At 38.6% G+C, this 20,510-nt stretch overlaps 1 protein-coding gene across 1 annotated transcript in view; it reads right to left on the bottom strand.

Annotated features, from left to right (window-relative positions):
* Positions 1–20,510, bottom strand: part of LOC124262101 (CAD protein-like) — a 108,561-nt gene that overhangs the window by 35,379 nt on the left and 52,672 nt on the right. The window contains 13 exon segments of the mRNA XM_046696546.1: positions 125–250; positions 884–954; positions 5,273–5,414; positions 7,136–7,162; positions 7,164–7,214; positions 8,406–8,560; positions 12,035–12,067; positions 13,840–13,881; positions 15,139–15,349; positions 16,083–16,109; positions 16,111–16,299; positions 17,600–17,715; positions 18,376–18,577. Coding sequence (XP_046552502.1) covers positions 125–250; positions 884–954; positions 5,273–5,414; positions 7,136–7,162; positions 7,164–7,214; positions 8,406–8,560; positions 12,035–12,067; positions 13,840–13,881; positions 15,139–15,349; positions 16,083–16,109; positions 16,111–16,299; positions 17,600–17,715; positions 18,376–18,577 — 1,392 coding nt within the window.

Raw genomic sequence — 20,510 nt, 5'->3', positions numbered from 1 at the left:
GAACTGTTTTTCAGTAAGAAGTCACATCACCACTGTGCTATGACCTTGGTACTATGCACAGAAATTAGAGATATTTTTCAAGATGGTAAAATCAGGATGGTAAAAAAGTGCCAGATCTGCTTACTGTGAGTCCATTGACAGTTCCGATCTCTTCTCGTATCGTGAAGACGTCCAGCAGCGCTTGTGTTGGGTGTTCGCCAGTCCCGTCACCAGCGTTGATGACCGGCTTCCGACTTGCCCCTGCTGCAGTCTGCCATGAGTTAAAGGTAAATCAGATAACCGATGTTGAAAAAAAAAGCCTAGCAATTACAAAACTTACGTCTGCATGGATGTTTTGACCAAAGATTTATTCCTGGCCATCTTGTGATTAGACTTGGCTCCACCAGAACTGAACCACAAACTCCTAAATGCATATTGTACCTAAAGATACTTTTTCACTTTCACTAAGCAGGGGTTCAAAATTATTTTAAAAAGCCACTTGCCACAGGGCAAGTGACTTTAAGAAAGCAACTTGTCCTGACCAAATTTCCACTTGCCCTGATTTTATGACATAATCATGATGATGTTATTATTATAAAAGAATAATTCAACATGGTATTTGATGTTAATGTTTACTGGACTATTTATTGAAAAGTGATAAATAGCAAAGAAAGATAACTCTACTTTATCATCATTGCGAAATTTAAAAGCTACATTTTGAGCAGATATGAAATTAAATCAAAGTTTATTTGCAGTTTGAAACCATAAGTGGAAATTATCTAGTAGCCCACTGACAAGTAAGATACCATTATTTGATTGCCCGAAATGAAAACTGACTTGTCCCGGGCGTCGGGCGATGCGATTTTTGAACTCCTGCTAAGGGATGCAGCTTTGAGGTACTTACACTGACAGCCCCTGGCTCTGGGTGGCGAATCACAATGACATCTGCATACCCAGACATCATGGCCACAGTATCTGAGAACAGCAGAGTTTAGGATACAGCAGATCAAAATACTAAATGTACGTAAAGTACTACAAAACTACACCATAACAAACTGTGAGACACCTAACTGATATGGTATACAGTCAAATCCCGATGAGTCGAATGCCGGGTGTCTCGAATATTATGCATAACACGAAGTACCTGTCGGTCCCGACCATTCCCTGCTATTTTTGTCATCATTTGATTTCCGGTTACACGAATTCGTCTCATAAATACACACGATGACTCGAAATGGAAATTTGGTCCCTTGAGATTCAAACAATAGTAATCTTGTATACATAAGCCGAAGTCAGTCAATGAGAAGTTAATTGGTGATCCAACTACATGTTACTGATCCAATTAACAAACCAGCGCGGCTCGCACCTTTCCGCTATTGTCGGGTGAGTTCAAAAGGCAGATTAGTGATTTTACGGAAACTGAAGAATTAGCACATGACATTGAGTTAACTCAATCAAATCGGTTGCGTTATATAGCAGCTTTCATTCGGTTATTACTATTCATGATCTGTATATCATGGCGGAGGTACAATGTTCCCAGCAATCTTGGGGGATGACCAGATCGGAAACATCAACTCCAAAACGGAAGCGCAAGACGAGACACACCCTGCCGTCAAACCACCACCATCCGTATCGGAAGCGATAAAGTTCTGTGAAGGACTGGAGGAATTTCCCACTTGGCAAGTGTCCGTGAATTTGTGGATAAATGTAAGGGAAATTCACAGAAACAAACATTAATGTCAGACTTTTTCCAGAAGTGAGTTCATCTTTTTGTATTCATAAGATTCAAGATGGCGGCATGTACAAGTATATCTATCGATTGCCGATAGATTTTGTTCATGGATTTTAAGAGCTAAATGTATTTTATATGTTATTGTGCTAATATTGAAATGTGTTCTCATTTGTTTCCATTATCCATCATTATTCATTGTCTCTGTCACCTAATGTATTGTTGTGCTATATTTAGATATGATATGCTGAATAAAGGAATTGTTCAATATTGAATCATCTTTTTTTTCTACCCTCATAGACATACCTATGTCTCGAATACATCGATAAGCCGAATCTTTTACTTGGTCCCCAGCGATTCGACTCATCGGGATTTGACTGTATATTCAAATTGGATGGGAAGAGATGGACATCAAACCTAATTCTCTGACCTGCTGCCACCAATCACAATCAGGCCACATCTCAGGACAGTGTAAGATATCGTAATCAATACAATCAAGCATGGTTATGTTTGCGGAAATTGATGGATGCCGCTACCATTACAAGTAAATATACAATTGTTTAACAAATGCAAACAAATTGTGAAGAAATATTTTGCTATTGACCCAAATTAGTCAAAGGAGTGGGTCTCAGCAACTTCTTACAGGCCAAAGAAGAAATTTTAAAAAGAAATAAATGATACAAAAACTGAACTTAATGAATTTGAAACAAATAAGGGAGCATTTATTAGATCAAAAGCAAACTGGACAGAACAGGGAGAAAAACCAAGTAGATACTTTTTAAACTTGGAATTTAGAAATTTTCTAAACAAGTCAATATCAGAAATTAAAACAACCCGATGGATCAACCATTAAAGATCAAGAAGAAATACTAAAAGAAACCCAAAGCTTTTATAAAAAAACTACATAAAAATGAAAACTGCACACAAATTAATCTTGATTCTTTGTTAAACAAATACAACATACCAAAATTGAATGAAGACAGTGCCGCAACTTTAGAGGGAGAACTAACATATGAGGAAACCCTAGAAGCATTGAAAAAATGAAAAATGAAAAAAGTCCCGGACCAGACGGTTTTACAACAGAATTTCTAAAATTCTTCTGGATAGACTTGAACAAATTCTTGATAAACTCGTTAAATTATGCATATCAAAAAGGAAATCTATCAGTTACCCAGAAACAAGGATTAATTTCATGCTTACCAAAAGAAAACAAACCAAAACTATTTTTAAAAAATTGGCGGCCAATTTCTCTTCTTAACACATCATATAAAATTGCATCAGCGGTTATAGCCAATAGAATGAAGAAAGTATGACCACTAATAATAAATGATGATCAAAAAGGCTTTGTACCAGGAAGATATATTGGTGAGGTCACAAGGCTGATATACGATCTAATGGAGTACACAGAATCTTATCAAATACCAGGACTATTAGTTCTAATAGATTTTGAAAAGGCTTTTGATTCAGTCGACAGAAACTTCATACTAAAGGTATTAAGATTCTTTAATTTTGGACCTAGTTTTCAGAAGTGGATCAGAACTTTTTTTAAAGATATGAAATCAAGTGTACTAGTAAATGGATTTGCTAGCACCTTTTTTCTATAGCCAGAGGTTGTCGCCAAGGAGATCCGGTATCACCATATATTTTTGTCTTATGCGTAGAAATTTTAGCTATACTTATCAGAAATAATAAAAATATAAAAGGTATTAAAAAGAGAAGTATTGAATATGTTCTTGCACAATTTGCTGACAATACTTCTTTATCTTTAGACGGCACTGAGAGTAGTCTATATGCCTTGTTGAACATTTTGTCCTTTTTTTGCAAGGTTTTCTGGCTTGAAAATTTAATGCTGACAAGACAAGACTGATCTGGATAGGTTCAAAGAAAAGATGTAGATATGAACTCTGTAAAGACTGGAACTTAGATTGGACTCAAAGTGACTTCAAGCTACTGGGTATTATGTTTGATGTAGACCTTGACAAAATGGTGAAATTGAACTATGATAATAAGTTCAAAAAGATAGAGAAGGAAATGAAATTATGGTCAATAAGAACACTTACTCCAATTGGTAGAAATGTTGTTTTGAAATCACTACTGCTTGCAAAATTAAACCACTTATTCCATCACCCCCAGATGAAATAATAAATCAATTTCAACAAGCCTGCTTCAAATTTGTATGGAAAAACAAACCGGACAAAATTAAAAGAGACGTTTTAGCTATGCCACCTGATTACGGAGGAATTAGTGTCCCACTCATTAAGAATAATATTTATGCACATAAAATAGCATGGATAAAAAAATTATATTCCAGTAACTGCAAATGGAAAGCATTAGTGGATAACTGTATACCTAACTACGGAAGACTTTGGTTAGCTGATCCTGAATTTTTAGAAAAACATATAAAACCATACATAAGAAATCCATTTTGGTGAGATGTAATCTCTGCATGGGGATCATATTTACAAAAGCATTATAAGACAATAAACCCAAATGACATGTTAAACTAATGTATTTGGTTTAATTATATGTTTAACATAGGTAATGAAACAAATTTTATAAACAATTGGTACAATGCAGGAATACACTTTATATATGATCTAATGAACCCAACCACAGGGGAATTCTATACTTATGAAGAACTACAAAAAATATATCAAGTTAAAACAAATATCTTAAGATACCACAGTATTAAATCTTCCATAATTGCCTGCTTAAAGAGAAGACAAATCACTCTACCTAAAACACTCCCATTCTCACCAATACTACCATTAAATATATCCAAACTTAATCTAAAGGTCAAAGGCACCAAAACCGTCTACCTTTCTTTACTGGACTCCAATTACAATAAGTCATGGGAGAGTTTGACCAGATGGCTAATGACTGTAACTGAAGGTAACACTGACTTTACACCAGAAAACATCTTACTTGGATTTAAAGGGAAAAACAATAATTCTTTAAATGCAATATGTCTTGTTGTGAAACAGGTAATATACACACAAAAAATAAAAGAACAAGTTCCAAATTTCAAGCATGTAGTAAGCGAGATATCAAAATACTATGAAATTACAAAATATAATGCGTATTCTACATGCAGCAACAGTGAGTTTTTTACCTTCTGGTCATCATTCCACAATCGATTTACAGAAAATACTAGGTCAGAAAACATATAATAAATGTATTTAATTACTATTATTAGTATTGGAATCACTGAGATAAGATATACAAAACATATTCAAAGACGTCTATTCATTGTATGAAGGGGATTTGTGAGGGTGTATTGAATATACTTGATATAGTGTATATAAATATTTGTATGAATACACTTATGTGAATGCATTCTTCATGTACTATGTAAAATGTGGAAATAAAGATGATAAAAAAAGAAAAAAAAACAAACTTTTGGTGGCATAACATAATAGAATACCTATAAAAATTCAAATCACATAAATGCTTGAAGAATAAGGGTACTTATCACACCAAACATTCTTTTGTCACTCCGTTGCTGGAACACAGAACGATCAACACCAAGAGGAACACAGGGATCCATAGTACAGGTATCCTCACCTTGCAAGGTCTCCCCTTTCTTGGAGGAGGAAGTGGCTTCATTGAGGGCCACGACAGCGCCACCTAGGCGCTGCATGGCAGCAGAGAAGGAACAGCAGGTTCTCGTGCTCACCTCATAAAACAACGACGCCATCACCTTGCCCTTAAACAAGGAGACATAATTCCTGGCTAATGCAACAGCATCAATACAATTTAGACGGAAATGCAATAAACATCTGTGAGTGCATCAGTGTACTGAACACTAATATTCTTCCTATCTCTGGACATACAAGTGAGACTGCTTGGAGTCATCCTCGATAATCTCCAGGGTATACGTTACGATCACTCTCCACTATACCCTGGATGCATCCACGGTTTGGCCCGATAATTATATTACCTCCCTTTGCTGGCTCCGCATCCTCACAGTGGCCAATCAGCTAAGCCGCCGTTACATCTGAGCTTGCCAGTGTCAACAAAGATAGCGGTTGCAGTCGCGAAGGTTTGTTCACAGTACCACTCAGATTTTTGGGGAAATAATACACACAAATTGACAGATCTGAAACTTTCAAAAAATATATAAAAGAACTCCTACATCTTTCAGAGTACCTCTGCATCAATTGTGTTGCCAAGTTTAAACGGTTAGATAATTTAAGAAGTGAAAGTGAGTTGTGATTGGTTCGCTCAACTTCCCAGGGTAGACACCTGATGGGATAAAAAGCCAGCCAAGGGAGGTAATAAAATCATCAGGCCAAGCCGTGGATGCATCCAGGGTATAGTGGAGAGTGATCGTAATGTATACCCTGGAGATTATCAAGGATGGCTTGGAGTAAGTGTGTACTGAACTGAATTGCTATTAGTTAATGGTGTGTTATCTATGGAATACAGGGAAGCACAAAGTACAAAGTGACACAGGGCATATAGATAAAAAAACTGACATGGGGCAGATAGATTACAAAGTGACAAGGGGCACATAGATCATAGACTGGCACAAGGGCACATAGATCATATACTGACTGCCGTGCTATGACTACTTTATCAAAACTCCTATAACTTAAACAGATTCATGACACATCATCGCTGTCGCTTTGTGGTCTGGGAACAACAAATGTGTTGTTATTCTGTTTTTTAACACCATACTTACCAATATTCTGGCTATATTAAGGAGGACTGTACATGATCAAGTCTGGACCAGACAATCCAGTGATTCACACTTGTCACATCCAGCAGATGATATGTTTACCTTGTAGGCTTGCTGAGGTCATTGGTTTGAATCACATGACATCATAGTCAAGATAGGTTGACACACATTAAACTGACTGACCATCAATGGATCTGGTCACTTTTTTACGACCAGCAAAGGTAGCTGGGGACCCATTCTAACATGAATTCCCCACAGGGATACAAGTATTGGTTCCTTGTACAGAGGTTTGGCTACAAGACCAAAATCTACTTCCAGAAACCACATGCTTGAGTGCAGTGTGCGAAATAGTTTCCATATTTTGCTTGCCAGTCGGGAAAGCTTGGCCTGAAAGTTACAAGCCCACAAAATAATTCACTAGCCCAAAATTTGAATGTAGAAACTAAGCAAAAGATTACAAAAAGTAAAATACCATCATTTATCAGGCCATAATCTTGCAAGCTATAAAAGTGTATTATAACTTAACAAGTCGGAGAGAGTGAAATATTTAAAAAAGTGACCCCATGAAAATTCACTAGCCAGTCTCTGGAGATTTACTGGCCAGTGGCTCACTGCTAGAGTGAACTGGATTCTACAATTATTTAAGGATTGTGATAGGCCTCAAGGAAGCAAGGACTTGTCACAAGCAAGTTCTTTAACCACAAGGCTACCACACCACTCCGTAAAATTATGGTGGACATACTGACCTTGAGGATGTAGTCAAGTGGGCGATCCCCTCATCACTGCCACACGGAAGTTGTGGGCAAGATTGAAGATCTGATGAAGCTGTCGACACAATTATACTTAGTAAGAAACATCAACATTGTGGATGAAATGTGCGGTTGTGAGGGCAAGAGTTGTAGCACACTAGAGTAAAAAATTTGATTTGAATTTTTTTTTTTTAAATTAACAAACATTTTAAGCTGAAAACAGCTGCTGAAACAGGTAAAAAACACAGCTATAATACCCACATCAAAAACATCATCATCGATAACCATTTCTTGTATGTTTTATTTTTAGCCTCCATTAAGCAAGGGTGTAAATGGCTGGTGCACCTAACTTTTTTATGATCTATTAAACTATGACGCTCAATTTGACATTTCTACTTTGCCATATTGCTCAATTTGTACCACATTTTCCTGGAGAAAGAGTTATGTCCCTTTTGCAGGGGATAAACTTTGCACAAATTAACTCCCTTTGTCTTCCAAGAAAAACAACAATGGCAGGCCTTTCTGTGGATGGTACTTTTGTGTGTTTTTATATGTTTTCCTCCTCTACAGGTAGCATTTGTAATAACATTCCATGATCCAGTATAATCAAAAAGAGCTTAAGTTAGCCTTGTATTATATCTCATAACTTCCGGAAACTTCTGATTTTGATAAAAAATATCTGCGATACAACAAATACAGAGAGACCCCGGTAATCCGGACACATTCGTTTTTGTGTAAATCGACCGGATAACAGAATATCCTGATATCTGGATTTCTGTCATCCAGGCTTAGGTGTCGAAACGGTAGCCAGCATACACTTCTGGTTTAGAATCACTTCCAAAACAGCATGGTCGTTTTGATTTGCCAATTACAATTCACTCAGTGTCAGATAGGCCTACTAATCACCACCAATACCCTACTGATCGGTCATTAATCCAGATTAACAGACCTTGTCTCGTGTCAAGACACGTGGGCCACTCGCGCTTCACTTCACACGGACAGCGGAAGATCAATGCTTTGTGCGGATAAGTGAGTCAATTTTGTGTTGATTTAGCTGGTTGGTTTGTAAAATTTACCGTCCGGGAATGGAAACCGTATATCCTTTATAGACAGTCACTTTTATAAAGTAAGAGATTGGTTTTTTATGATAATTGACCGGAAATCGAGGTTTCCAGATATTTGGGGGTCTGGGTATTCGGGGTCTCACTGTACACTAATAGACTCAGGAGAGAGTGACATGTGACATGTGACTCTGTACATCTATTACCTGCTCCCTGTTGAATCCCATGACAGAGAGCACATGGTGGTTGGTGAGCCCAGGAGTGTAGTGGGGCAGCCCCACAGGCTGCAGGGCGTGGCTGTGTTGGCTGGGGGTGACCGGGAGCTCCTTACGGAGGAAGTCACCGTGACCTCCATACAAATCTGTAATTACAGTACTCTGTTACCATGACTACTGACATGTAAAAACACAAGACACAGTCTGAAAGAAACAAAAGCTATCTTAATTGCACATATGTACATATATCAGAAGAAAATTCTATACTCTCATCATATCACTAATTATAGATACATGTGATACACGGTGACGATATTACTTGTAGGAGCTATTCAACTTCAACAATACAAACATACATATCTGTCATGCCAAAATATTTTGCATTCAACCAACTTAACTGCAAGACAATTAGGTTACAATAAGCTAAATGACAAGCTTGAATGGGAATACATGCATGGCAGATATCATCGCTTGCTTATAACAAACACCTGAAATATCAAAAACATATAAACCTTACATGTTTTATCATATAGAATATTTTCAAACTACAATGTTTCATAACAACCTGAAAACTGAATTTCTTTTTTAATGTAGACTTATTTCTATGATCACTTCCACATTGACCACTGTTAAGTACAATGGATCTACAATGAAGGGACTACAGTCCGTTTGAGTCAGAAACGGACCGATGAATTGCAAATTTTATCATTGTACAAAATTGCTTTCTTTTGACATAGTTCACTATTTGTTACGAGGGAGGAGTGCAGAGAAAGGGACAGCCAGATGTTAGAGAAGCACGTGCACAAGTGCCCACCAAGTTATTGATTCATTAGCCTGTGCTAAGCCGTCTCCATCCTTCCTCGCACACCTGGCTGTCAAAATTTGAATGATAGTTTCTTAAAGAACTTTTTTGGTGGAGTCCGGAAAATTTTCAAATATAAGAAAGCTGTTGGGTATTAGTAAATGATAAACATGTGTACTATTTATATTTATGTGGCAATTTTGTACAATGATAAAATTTGCAATTCATCGGTCCGTTTCTGACTCAAACGGACTGTAGGAAGGGTATTCTCTCTACTCTAAGGGAGGGCATGCTACAAGTCCTGGGAGTCATCTTGACCAACTTATGTGCTGATATTTGTCACCTGTAGCAAATGATGGCAAACATTCCAGAACTGGAATAAAAATTCCCTGAATACATGACACATGATAACCATTTCTTCCATTCTTTGTCATAATGTTTCAGAGGTAGAGAAAATCTGTATGTTATTCAACTGTTGATTGTTCACTGATGACATAACCAAGAAAGAGAGGAAAGATGTTTTTCTGGTGAAACATCCAGCCCGCTCCCACTACGAATCAAGGAACATAAAGCGTCAGTCCAGAAAAACGACTCCAAATCCGCCATAGCTGACCACACCCAAGCCAACCCTGACCATGCCATCCTATGGAACAACATCGACATCCTAGAAATCAACCGACAAGACTACAAAATTAGGAAACTCCTTGAAGCCATAAACATCCAACACCACAACCCCATGAATCGAGATCAAGGTTATTTCATCTCGTCAGCCTATCACCACCTAATCAAACACCACGACCAGTAATCCTTCCCTATCTCCTTTGTCCATCTGGCTTCCATGCTCCCTCCTTTGTACTTGTAATCACAACTATTGTACGTCAACTCATCAATTGTATAAACTCAACTCTAATCACAATCGGGGCGGTGGGGTAGCCTAATGGTTAAAGCGTTGGCTTGTCACGCCGGAGACCCGGGTTCGAATCCCCACATGGGCACAATGTGTGAAGCCTATTTCTGGTGTCCCCCGCCGTGATGTTGCTGGAATATTGCTAAAAGCGGCGTAAAACCAAACTCAGTCAGTCAGTCTAATCACAATCAATCACTCTGTACATCAACCTCCTCTGCTGTAATCACTTATCAAATACCCAATGTACATCAACCTTGTTAATTGTATATACTCACTATACAGCTATGTATATATTCTCCTTGATTCAGTTGTTGTATCACCTGCTTGATAACGGTGTTAGTACCTACACCGAAACGTCGCACTCATTGCAATAAAGAAGTTGACTATCCATACAAATCAGTTTTCCTACATGACATATAGACATGACGTGAACACATGACATACAGACATGACGCGAACACGATATAGACATGACACGAATACATGACATATAGACATGACATGAGCACATGACATATACACATACATTAGTATTGGACCAGAATAGGCACAGTTCTTTCTGTGAATCTGATATGGCCGGCCTTCCCTTGTTTTATGAACGTAGTGCAGTTTTCGAAATTAAAGGTTTGCTTATCCAGCCCCAAATCTAAAGCCCCAAGTGGTTGTAGTGCTTCCCTGCTTTCACAGTGTGGAAAATCAGTTCTTTGGCACAATGAGAGAAGCTTTTACCACTTGGCCACCTCCCTAGTCCTCACTGTTCCAGAAATTGTCAGTGTGACCCATTGAAATTGTTAGTAACACGAAGCTGCCAACTAAAAAGCAAATCTTCATTAAATCTGGGTACCATTTCATCTTCAAATAAGTTCCAGGCAAGGCTTCCTGATTAACAGCATCAAGCGATAAAAATACATGTAACAGAGTTCCATTGTAGTTTATATTTGCCAGTGAAAAATATTCATTTCTCTCTGTAATTCAACAACGTATGTTTACTCGGCAATACTGCAGACGGCTGTGTATGGGGACAAACAACTTCGTCATCTTCATATATGATTCACAACATGCAGGCAATATTAATTTCTGAATAATTAGTAGGAACAAGATACAATGTGAATAACATTATCTTTTTTCATCCATGCACAGATTGCATTAACATAACCACCAGATGTTCAAATCACTTTTTCATGTTGGTCAAGGTCAATGTCACTACATATGATGACTATATACACATAGGTCAAAGACATGTCTTAATGCAGGACAAATACATTGCCACATGCCGTAGACAAAGTCAAAATAATGTTACAAATATGGAACAGTACATAAATCCAGCACTCAGATCAAAGACGAATTTCAATTCTTTGGAAGAATGCCCTTTATGACAGAAAACAACATGGCCTCATCAAATCGTGTTGCCCATTCATATTCTTGTCGTTTCTTCTTTATTCACTTTCACGATAAAAAAGGCACTTATCTGCTGACATCAAAAAATATTTTTGTGTACAAGTAATACCACTGAATACAAGATTTTCCAAGCCCTTTGGTATCCTCTGCTGACTGTTACATCTTAAGTGAGTGAGTGAGTTTGGTTTTACACCGCCTTTAGCAATATTCCAGCAATATCACGGCGGGGACACCAAAACTGGGCTTCACACATTGTACCCATGTGGGGAATCGAACCCGGGTCTTCGTCGTGGGAGCGAAAGATTTAACCATGGGACATTTTATTCAAACAAACCGTAACTTGCAGACAGTACAGTAAGATCTCAAAATACGTTAGATTGACAATGCTCCATAAGTTTGTAAATCGACCCAAGATCTGAGTGTGACAGAAGAATACATGCTGGTGCTCTGTAAGCAAGACGAGACTACACAGCTGGTGGCTGCAACAGCTACACTGTTCTACTACATCGTTACCTGTGAGACTCTCTAGAAGGCAAGAGACAGCAGCTGGTGAGGTGTTGAGGAAATCAAAGGGGCAAATGTTTAGCCAACTAGTGAAGCAACACACACAAATGTCAAACAAGGTCAAGGGCAAAATAGTGCTGTCTGGAACCCGATTAAAACTAGCTTTGTCACTGGTTGAAAATAACATACATCATATTCACTCATTCAATTATTTAGCGAGTGACATTGATTCTTGTTTAATGATAAGATAATGAAATGTTTCTGCAGTAAAGAGAATTTAAAGTAGCAGTCTTCAATTATCACTAACATTTGTTCTTTCAATAAATACTGTCGATAGCCAAACCCAAGGATCTTCCCTTTCATAAAGACTTTCCTGATAAATGGCTTAGTGACATTGGCTTTTGTTTAATGACTAGATAAAGAAATGTTTCTGTAGTAAACAGAATTTTATGAAGCATTCATTTCTTTCTTTGTTTAACACAAACATTTGTTCTCTCAATAAATACTGTTGATTGCCATACCTAAGGATTCACCTGGCAAAATGATTTTTTGATAAATTGTTTACTTTGCATTATTGTTATGTTAATTACTTATGTGCAAAAATTAGAACTGAGGTCACATGACACATTAGGTCTGGAAGCCTTGAGGAACACTCACTGTTGACCTTTAATGTAGTGTCCCTATTCAACATTAGAGATTCCATTGTAAAACTATATTGTGGTGAATTAAATGTATTCCAATGGGATAGAAACACAATTTAGAAGTCGCAGACAATACTACTACCCAAGCCCTTAAACTAAATATGAGGATAACATGTGTAAATCAATGAAAGGAATATAAAGTATGAAGGAAGAAAAACAGCATTAAGTTACTTGTTAGATGAACTAGGTGCAATTGAAAAATCTGCATTAAATCATTAAAACACTTTGAAATTATTGAAAGAAATCCAACTACATGCATTGTTTGAAAGAGCAATAAATCTATTACACTATGCTAGGAAAGTGAGATACACAGTGAAAGATGCTATTTATAGAGAAATAACATCTCAAATTTTGAAGATGTTCCATATGCTGTTCAGCAGCTGACCCCTCCCATGCTATGACATCCTAAACACACAAAATGCCCACCCACACTCAGGATATGTTTCTACAGCTGGAGTAAGACAGGCTTAGACTGCTTTGAGTCAGTGAGTGAGGGAGTATGGTTTTACGCTGCTTTTAGCAATATTCCAGTAATATCATGGCGGGGGACACCACAAATGGGTTTCACACATTGTACCCATTTGGGGAATCGAGCCCGTGTTTCAGCGTGACAAGCGAACGCTTTAACCACTAGGCTACCCGACCACCCCAGCTCTTTTTAACAGTAATTGCAGTTATATGAGCTTGCCTGAGGAAAGGATGAAACCTATACCATTTTGGTTAAACTCACAAGTACCAGTTTGGTGTGGAGGAAAAAAAGAATCTAAATCAGGACAAATTGATCCTCAGAACGTAGGATCCATTACGGTCAAGGGACAAAACTCTGTACAGTGAATTATTTCACATTTTGCAACTCACAACATATACCAGCATCTCAATAAAGAAGCTATGTACTGCATCTGTAGCGGAAATGGGCATATGCCATTGAGTAAACTCTTAAATTGAATGACCCAATATCTTGACTGACAGTCTGTTGCTAAGCAACATATGGAGACATATTGCTTTTCAAGTACAAGTGACAAATAAGAAAAAATAAATTTCCTACTCTACCGTTTGACTGCTGTTGCTAGGCAACAAAGTAACTCTGTAGTGGATCAAAGGGAGACCACTCACCTGGCTTCATCTCCTTGTGTAGGTGTTCTGGGGAATCTCCGACTGAGGACACAAACTCAGAACTCACGGACAGCACACAGGAGTCAAACAATTAGTACAAGACATTGTTAGTTTCAATGTATAGCTGGGTGGGGATGGATAACACAGCAGGAATTAAGGATATGCAAAGGGTATATTAAAGTTAAGTAGTACTTGTCACATGAAATTATAAAAATAACAAGAAGACAAAGTCATCAATATCCCCCGCAATGGCAAAATACTCTTCATGATTATGTCTACAAGTTATGACTATGTCAAATATTTAGGTGTGTATATAGAAAAGTGGAAGGAGAGTATTGAAAGGTTTTTAAAGTTCTGCTCCAGAACGGAGCACTATCACCAATTTCAGTCTAAGTCAAACTTGTTGCCATGGAAATGCCAAAAATATTTTATTCAGAAATCCAAAACTACCAAAAGGCACCAGTACACCACCATATCTATCTATGTGCCACGTTTGGTGAAGAAACATTGAACGGTTTTAGAGTTCTGCTCCAGAAAAGAGCACTGCCACCAATTTCAGGCTAAATCGAACTTGTTGCCATGGAAACGCCAAAAATATTTTATTCAGAATTCCGAAACTACCAAAAGGCACCAATACACCACCAGATCCATGTATGTGCCAAGTTTGGTGAAGAAATAGTTAACAGTTTTAGAGTTCTGCTCCGGAAAACACAAATGTGCACGACGGAGGCATGGACTGAGTCCATTTTAATACCCCCTGCAAAACATGTTGCGGGGGATAAAAAACCTCTCTGTTTCATAAAAAAATGAAAGAAACAGTTTCTGTTTTTTATTGAAAGTATATTCTGTATCATTGGTTGCTGAACTGTGAAATGATGTTTGATGTGATTTTCATACTTGATTAGGTCAAAAGAATTGATCGGGTCAAAACATTTTGAAAAGAGAAATAACCGTATGTGTTTGTCATTTAGCAATCTTCAGCATAAGTAGCCAGACTTCAGACATCCAATTCTCTGGGAAAACTTACAATACAAATGTTTATACTCGCTCGCATCTAAACCAGTTAATATTACAATTTAAGTATGATATGCATTAATACAAAAGTACTTCCAGTTATCACAATCACACAATTTCTCGAGGATTAGATAATTTCTTATCTTAAAACTCTTTGGATGTTAACATAACATGGAAACCAAATCACATCTGCAAATCTGAAAATTGTGTTTTACTGTTAAGCAGCAGCACAAGACAAGGCACAGACCAGAAGCAACAATCAGGACGGACAACACATAGACTCACTTGGCTGGAGCTGACCCTCCAAGGTTCGGGAGGGGCGGGGAGGCAAGGGGAACTTGTCCATGAGGGCCCGGCGAGGACTTGCTGGCTCGGATGAAGGCAGCGATGAGGGCATGGTAGGGATATGGACTGACAACTGTTCTGTTGCCTGCTTGGGTGTGGCAGGTTGGGGTAGTGTCTTCACGTCGATGCCATTTCCAGGCGCAGCCAAAACCTGTAAAGATGGAATGGTTGAGTATGTATTTACTGCGTTTATATTACCACTGAGGACAGACTCTAGAAATAATTTTCATGCAGTGGATTTGTACATATGGTGTTCATATACCCAGAACTCTGGAAACAGATTGGCAGAAGTCAATTTGCACAGCCACTTCAGCACCATGAGAGTCTTGATGACATTGTTAATACTTAGACTTACGACTGCCATACCAGGGAACTGATTATAGGGAGGCACACGACAGAACTTCATTACTATGATGCAGACTTATGGCTGTCGAAAGACAATAAGTACGACAGATTTATGACTGTCAGAATGCAATTACTGCGACCAAGACCAACAGCTGAGTAAAACAAGTACTATGACATAGACTTATGACTTTGTGACACCATTACTATGATACCGACTTATGGTTGTCATAACACGATTACTGAGATAGACTTACAACTGTTGAAATGCTATTACTATGACAGACTATGACCGGTGAAATGGCATTGCTGTGATATGGAGATAAGACAATCTCTGCACATAAAACAGTAGAGTGTAAAACAAAATTTGCCCAAAGATGGATGAAGTGTGTCAGTTACCAAAGCTCCCTGTATCACTTTTAATGTATGGAATTAAACCTCTTTATGAATTTCTTGTGAATAGTTTTACCACTCGGCTACCCAAACACACTGAGATTTCAATGATAATATCAAACATGCTTGCTTGTCAATCTGCAACTTACTTCACCATCTATGTAAGCCACCTCCCCCTCTCAGCACAACTCTCCGCACAGCTCCAACCACATTCATCCCAGCAAATGGTGTCCACTTAGATTTGGTGAACTTCATGGCCTTTGGGACAGTCCACTTGTGATCCAGGTCCACCTCGATGTACGTGTCAGGCTGCTCCGGCAAACCAAAGATGCGACGTGGGTTGGTGCTGAGACGGCTGATAATGTCCTGTGTGGAATGGGAGATATTTATTGAGAACACCGAGTTGACAATTGCATCGACAAAGTGGCAGCTAAAAACTATTGGGATATTACTGCAACATAGGTACCACTTCTGTAGTTCGCTCACTCATGAGGGTCTGAATTAGAATCGATCTTCAGCAACTCATGCTTGTTGTAAGAGAAGATTAACAGTATTGGGTGGTGAGGTTCACGGATTTGGTTGACATGAGCCAATGTATACCAACTGCATGTATCAATAGTGGTGGTGGTGGTAGAATTGGGTTTAACGTCGTGCTTGAGAATATTTCGCTCATATGACGACGTGCATGCGTGTGTATGTGTATGTGCGGCTGCTTGTACTAGCCCAGACTGAAGCTGGTTTTATAGTGCTAGCCCACTGAGATACCATGCCACAGTGAAGCATGGATACCCCACTCAGACACATTATACTGACTCCGAGTCGACCAGTCCTTGTTGTACCCATTAATGCCGAGCGCCAGGCAGTGACCAACAAGTACCATATTTTAACGCCTTTTGGTATGACGCAGTCGGGGATCGAACCCGCGACCTTCTGCCCTCCGGGCGGACGCTCTAACCACTACACCACGGAGGCGGTCCATGTATCAATAGTCATGTCAATCACTGGATTGTCTGATCCAGACTCGATTAGTTAAAGAACCCTGTCATGTAGCTGGGATACTGCTGTATCTAATTTACAGACCAAATGCACTGTGTGAGTTTGTTATTTAATGCCACACCCAGCAATAATCCCAACAGTCTGCAAGTCATCAAGTCTGGACCAAACTAGCAAGTCCTTGACCACAAGACAATGGGACACATACCTGTGATTCACCATGTAACAGAGTCTGATCACTACATCCGTGGTAAGAAAGAGTGCGTTAAAACACTGCAATGAAGGGCATCTCAGATCCATCATGGCATGTTTGCTTAATGTGGGGAGGAATGTGATGTGTAGAGTTAAACACCAACCACTTGGTTAATCCTACAAGCATGGATCTGCTGCTGACTAATGCATACGCAAAATATATCAAATCCACAATCATAGGATCCTGGCAAGATCTAAGGGACACAACTCTGTATGTACAACAACAAACCTAGACACATGATAAATTTGACCCTTATTTCAAACCCACAATCATAGGTTCCTGGCATGTTTAAGGGACATAACTCCGCACACCAAATCGCATTTCCTCTGACACCTTAGGCTCTTTTGTATGAAAGAACAATGATAGTTTGATGGAAGCTGCATGTAATATATGCAGCAGCATGTCACGGTGTCGCCATACCTCAAGAGTGAGTCGCCCTTCGTTGACGGCAGTGAGCAACATGGGAAGCATGGTCTCCAGACCGGGGAATCCCGGGGGTGGGTTGGCTGCATCCTTCTCCTCCACAGAGTGGGGGGCTGCAATGGCCGGGACAATGAGTGAGTGAATTGTGTTTTATGCCAGTTGCCAATATGTAGATCACTATTTTATCAAATATGTAATAACACATACACACCATATTGCTAAATATTGACAAACATGAAATTTTATCAGATAATTTTCTATAGCATTTGTTCTCTGCCTGATTCTTGCACTTGTGCCAGACATCGTATCTCCTGGGAATGCTACAGTGTCATTCACAGTTTAACACTGACACCACACTCGGTCAAGTATAAAGCCTCCAAGCTGACCAGTCTGTGTTGTATTCTGTTAATCTTTTTCAATATATTGATACGAATTACCCTCAGGACTTAACCACCAATCTTCAACTCTCCAGGTCTGTGGTACCCGTGAAGCAACCCATGCTTGTCGTAAGAGTCGACTAACACGATCGGGTGGTCAGGCTCACTGACTTGATTGACACATGTCATTGGTTCCCAATTGCGCAGATCAAAGCTTATGCTGTTGATCACTGGATTGTTTGGTCCAGACTCGATTATTTACAGACCGCCACCACATAGCTGGAAAATTGCTGGGTGTGGTTTTAAACTAAACTCACTCACTCACTCCAGGCATGTGCACTATCTACTAGACCAAAGAGGCGATCTTTACAAGTATTTACATAACTTAACAATTACCATGATCTGTTGCAAAGCAGTCAATGATATCAATGTTCTCCCACAATGCAAGCTGGTCTTCCTTGGAACAAAGGCATGGTCTGACTTGACCCCGCTTGTCCCCGATATTCTCAAGGTCGTCTGAAGTGAGAAACAGATGATGGGGAGTCACCTCACATGTGACAGGAAGTCCTCGCTCTTTCGCTAACTTGATCACCTGAATCTGTAAACAAGACACAACATGTCATCTTAATGTGGAGCTGAAACAACATGTCATCTTAATGTGGAGCTGAAACAACATGTCATCTTAATGTGGAGCTGAAACAACATGTCATCTTAATGTGGAGCTAAAATAACATGTCATCTTAATGTGGAGCTAAAACAACATGTCATCTTAATGTGGAGCTAAAACAACATGTCATCTTATTGTGGAGCTGAAACAACAAGAAACAACATGTAATCTTAATGTGGAGCTGAAACAACATGTCATCTTAATGTGGAGCTGAAACAACATGTCATCTCTATATGTGGAGCTGAAACAACATGTCATCTTAATATGGAGCCAAAACAACATGTCATCTTATTGTGGAGCTGAAACAACAAGAAACAACATGTCATCTTAATGTGGAGCTGAAACAACAAGTCACCTTAATGTGGAGCTGAAACAACAAGAAACAACATGTCATCTTAATGTGGAGCTGAAACAACAAGAAACAATATGTCATCTTAATGTGGAGCTGAAACAACATGTCATCTTAATGTGGAGCTAAAACAACATGTCATCTTATTGTGGAGTTGAAACAACAAGAAACAACATGTCATCTTAATGTGGAGCTGAAACAACATGTCATCTTAATGTGGAGCTGAAACAACATGTCATCTTAATGTGGAGCTAAAACAACATGTCATCTTATTGTGGAGTTGAAACAACAAGAAACAACATGTCATCTTAATGTGGAGCTGAAACAACATGTCATCTTAATGTGGAGCTGAAACAACAAGAAACAACATGTCATCTTAATGTGGAGCTGAAACAACATGTCATCTTAATGTGGAGCTGAAACAACATGTCATCTTAATGTGGAGCTGAAACAACATGTCATCTTATTGTGGAGCTGAAACAACATGTCATCTTAATGTGGAGCTGAAACAAAAAGAAACAACATGTCATGTCATCTTAATGTGGAGCTGAAACAACATGTCATCTTAATGTGGAGCTGAAATAACAAGAAACAACATGTCATCTTAATGTGGAGCTGAAACAACATGTCATCTTAATGTGGAGCTGAAACAACATGTCATCTTAATGTGGAGCTGAAACAACATGTCATCTTAATGTGGAGCTGAAACAACATGTCATCTTAATGTGGAGCTAAAACAACATGTCATCTTATTGTGGAGTTGAAACAACAAGAAACAACATGTCATCTTAATGTGGAGCTGAAACAACAAGAAACAACATGTCATCTTAATGTGGAGCTGAAACAACATGTCATCTTAATGTGGAGCTGAAACAACATGTCATCTTAATGTGGAGCTGAAACAACATGTCATCTTATTGTGGAGCTGAAACAACAAGAAAACAACATGTCATCTTAATGTGGAGCTGAAACAAAAAGAAACAACATGTCATGTCATCTTAATGTGGAGCTGAAACAACATGTCATCTTAATGTGGAGCTGAAATAACAAGAAACAACATGTCATCTTAATGTGGAGCTGAAACAACATGTCATCTTAATGTTGAGCTGAAACAACATGTCATCTTAATGTGGAGCTGAAACAACATGTCATCTTAATGTGGAGCTGAAACAACATGTCATCTTAATGTGGAGCTAAAACAACATGTCATCTTATTGTGGAGCTGAAACAACAAGAAACAACATGTCATCTTAATGTGGAGCTAAAACAACATGTCATCTTAATGTGGAGCTGAAACAACAAGTCATCTTAATGTGGAGCTGAAACAACATGTCATCTTAATGTGGAGCTGAAACAACATGTCATCTTAATGTGGAGCTGAAACAACATGTCATCTTATTGTGGAGCTGAAACAACAAGAAACAACATGTCATCTTAATGTGGAGCTGAAACAACAAGAAACAACATGTCATCTTAATGTGGAGCTGAAACAACAAGAAACAACATGTCATCTTA

Source organism: Haliotis rubra, unplaced genomic scaffold, assembly GCF_003918875.1.
Source record: "Haliotis rubra isolate DU_JTF1 unplaced genomic scaffold, ASM391887v1 Scf820, whole genome shotgun sequence".
In the NCBI taxonomy this organism is placed as follows: Eukaryota; Metazoa; Mollusca; class Gastropoda; order Lepetellida; family Haliotidae; genus Haliotis; species Haliotis rubra.
The sequence above is the reverse complement of the archived record's forward strand: the minus strand, read 5'-3'. Positions and strand labels throughout refer to the sequence as shown.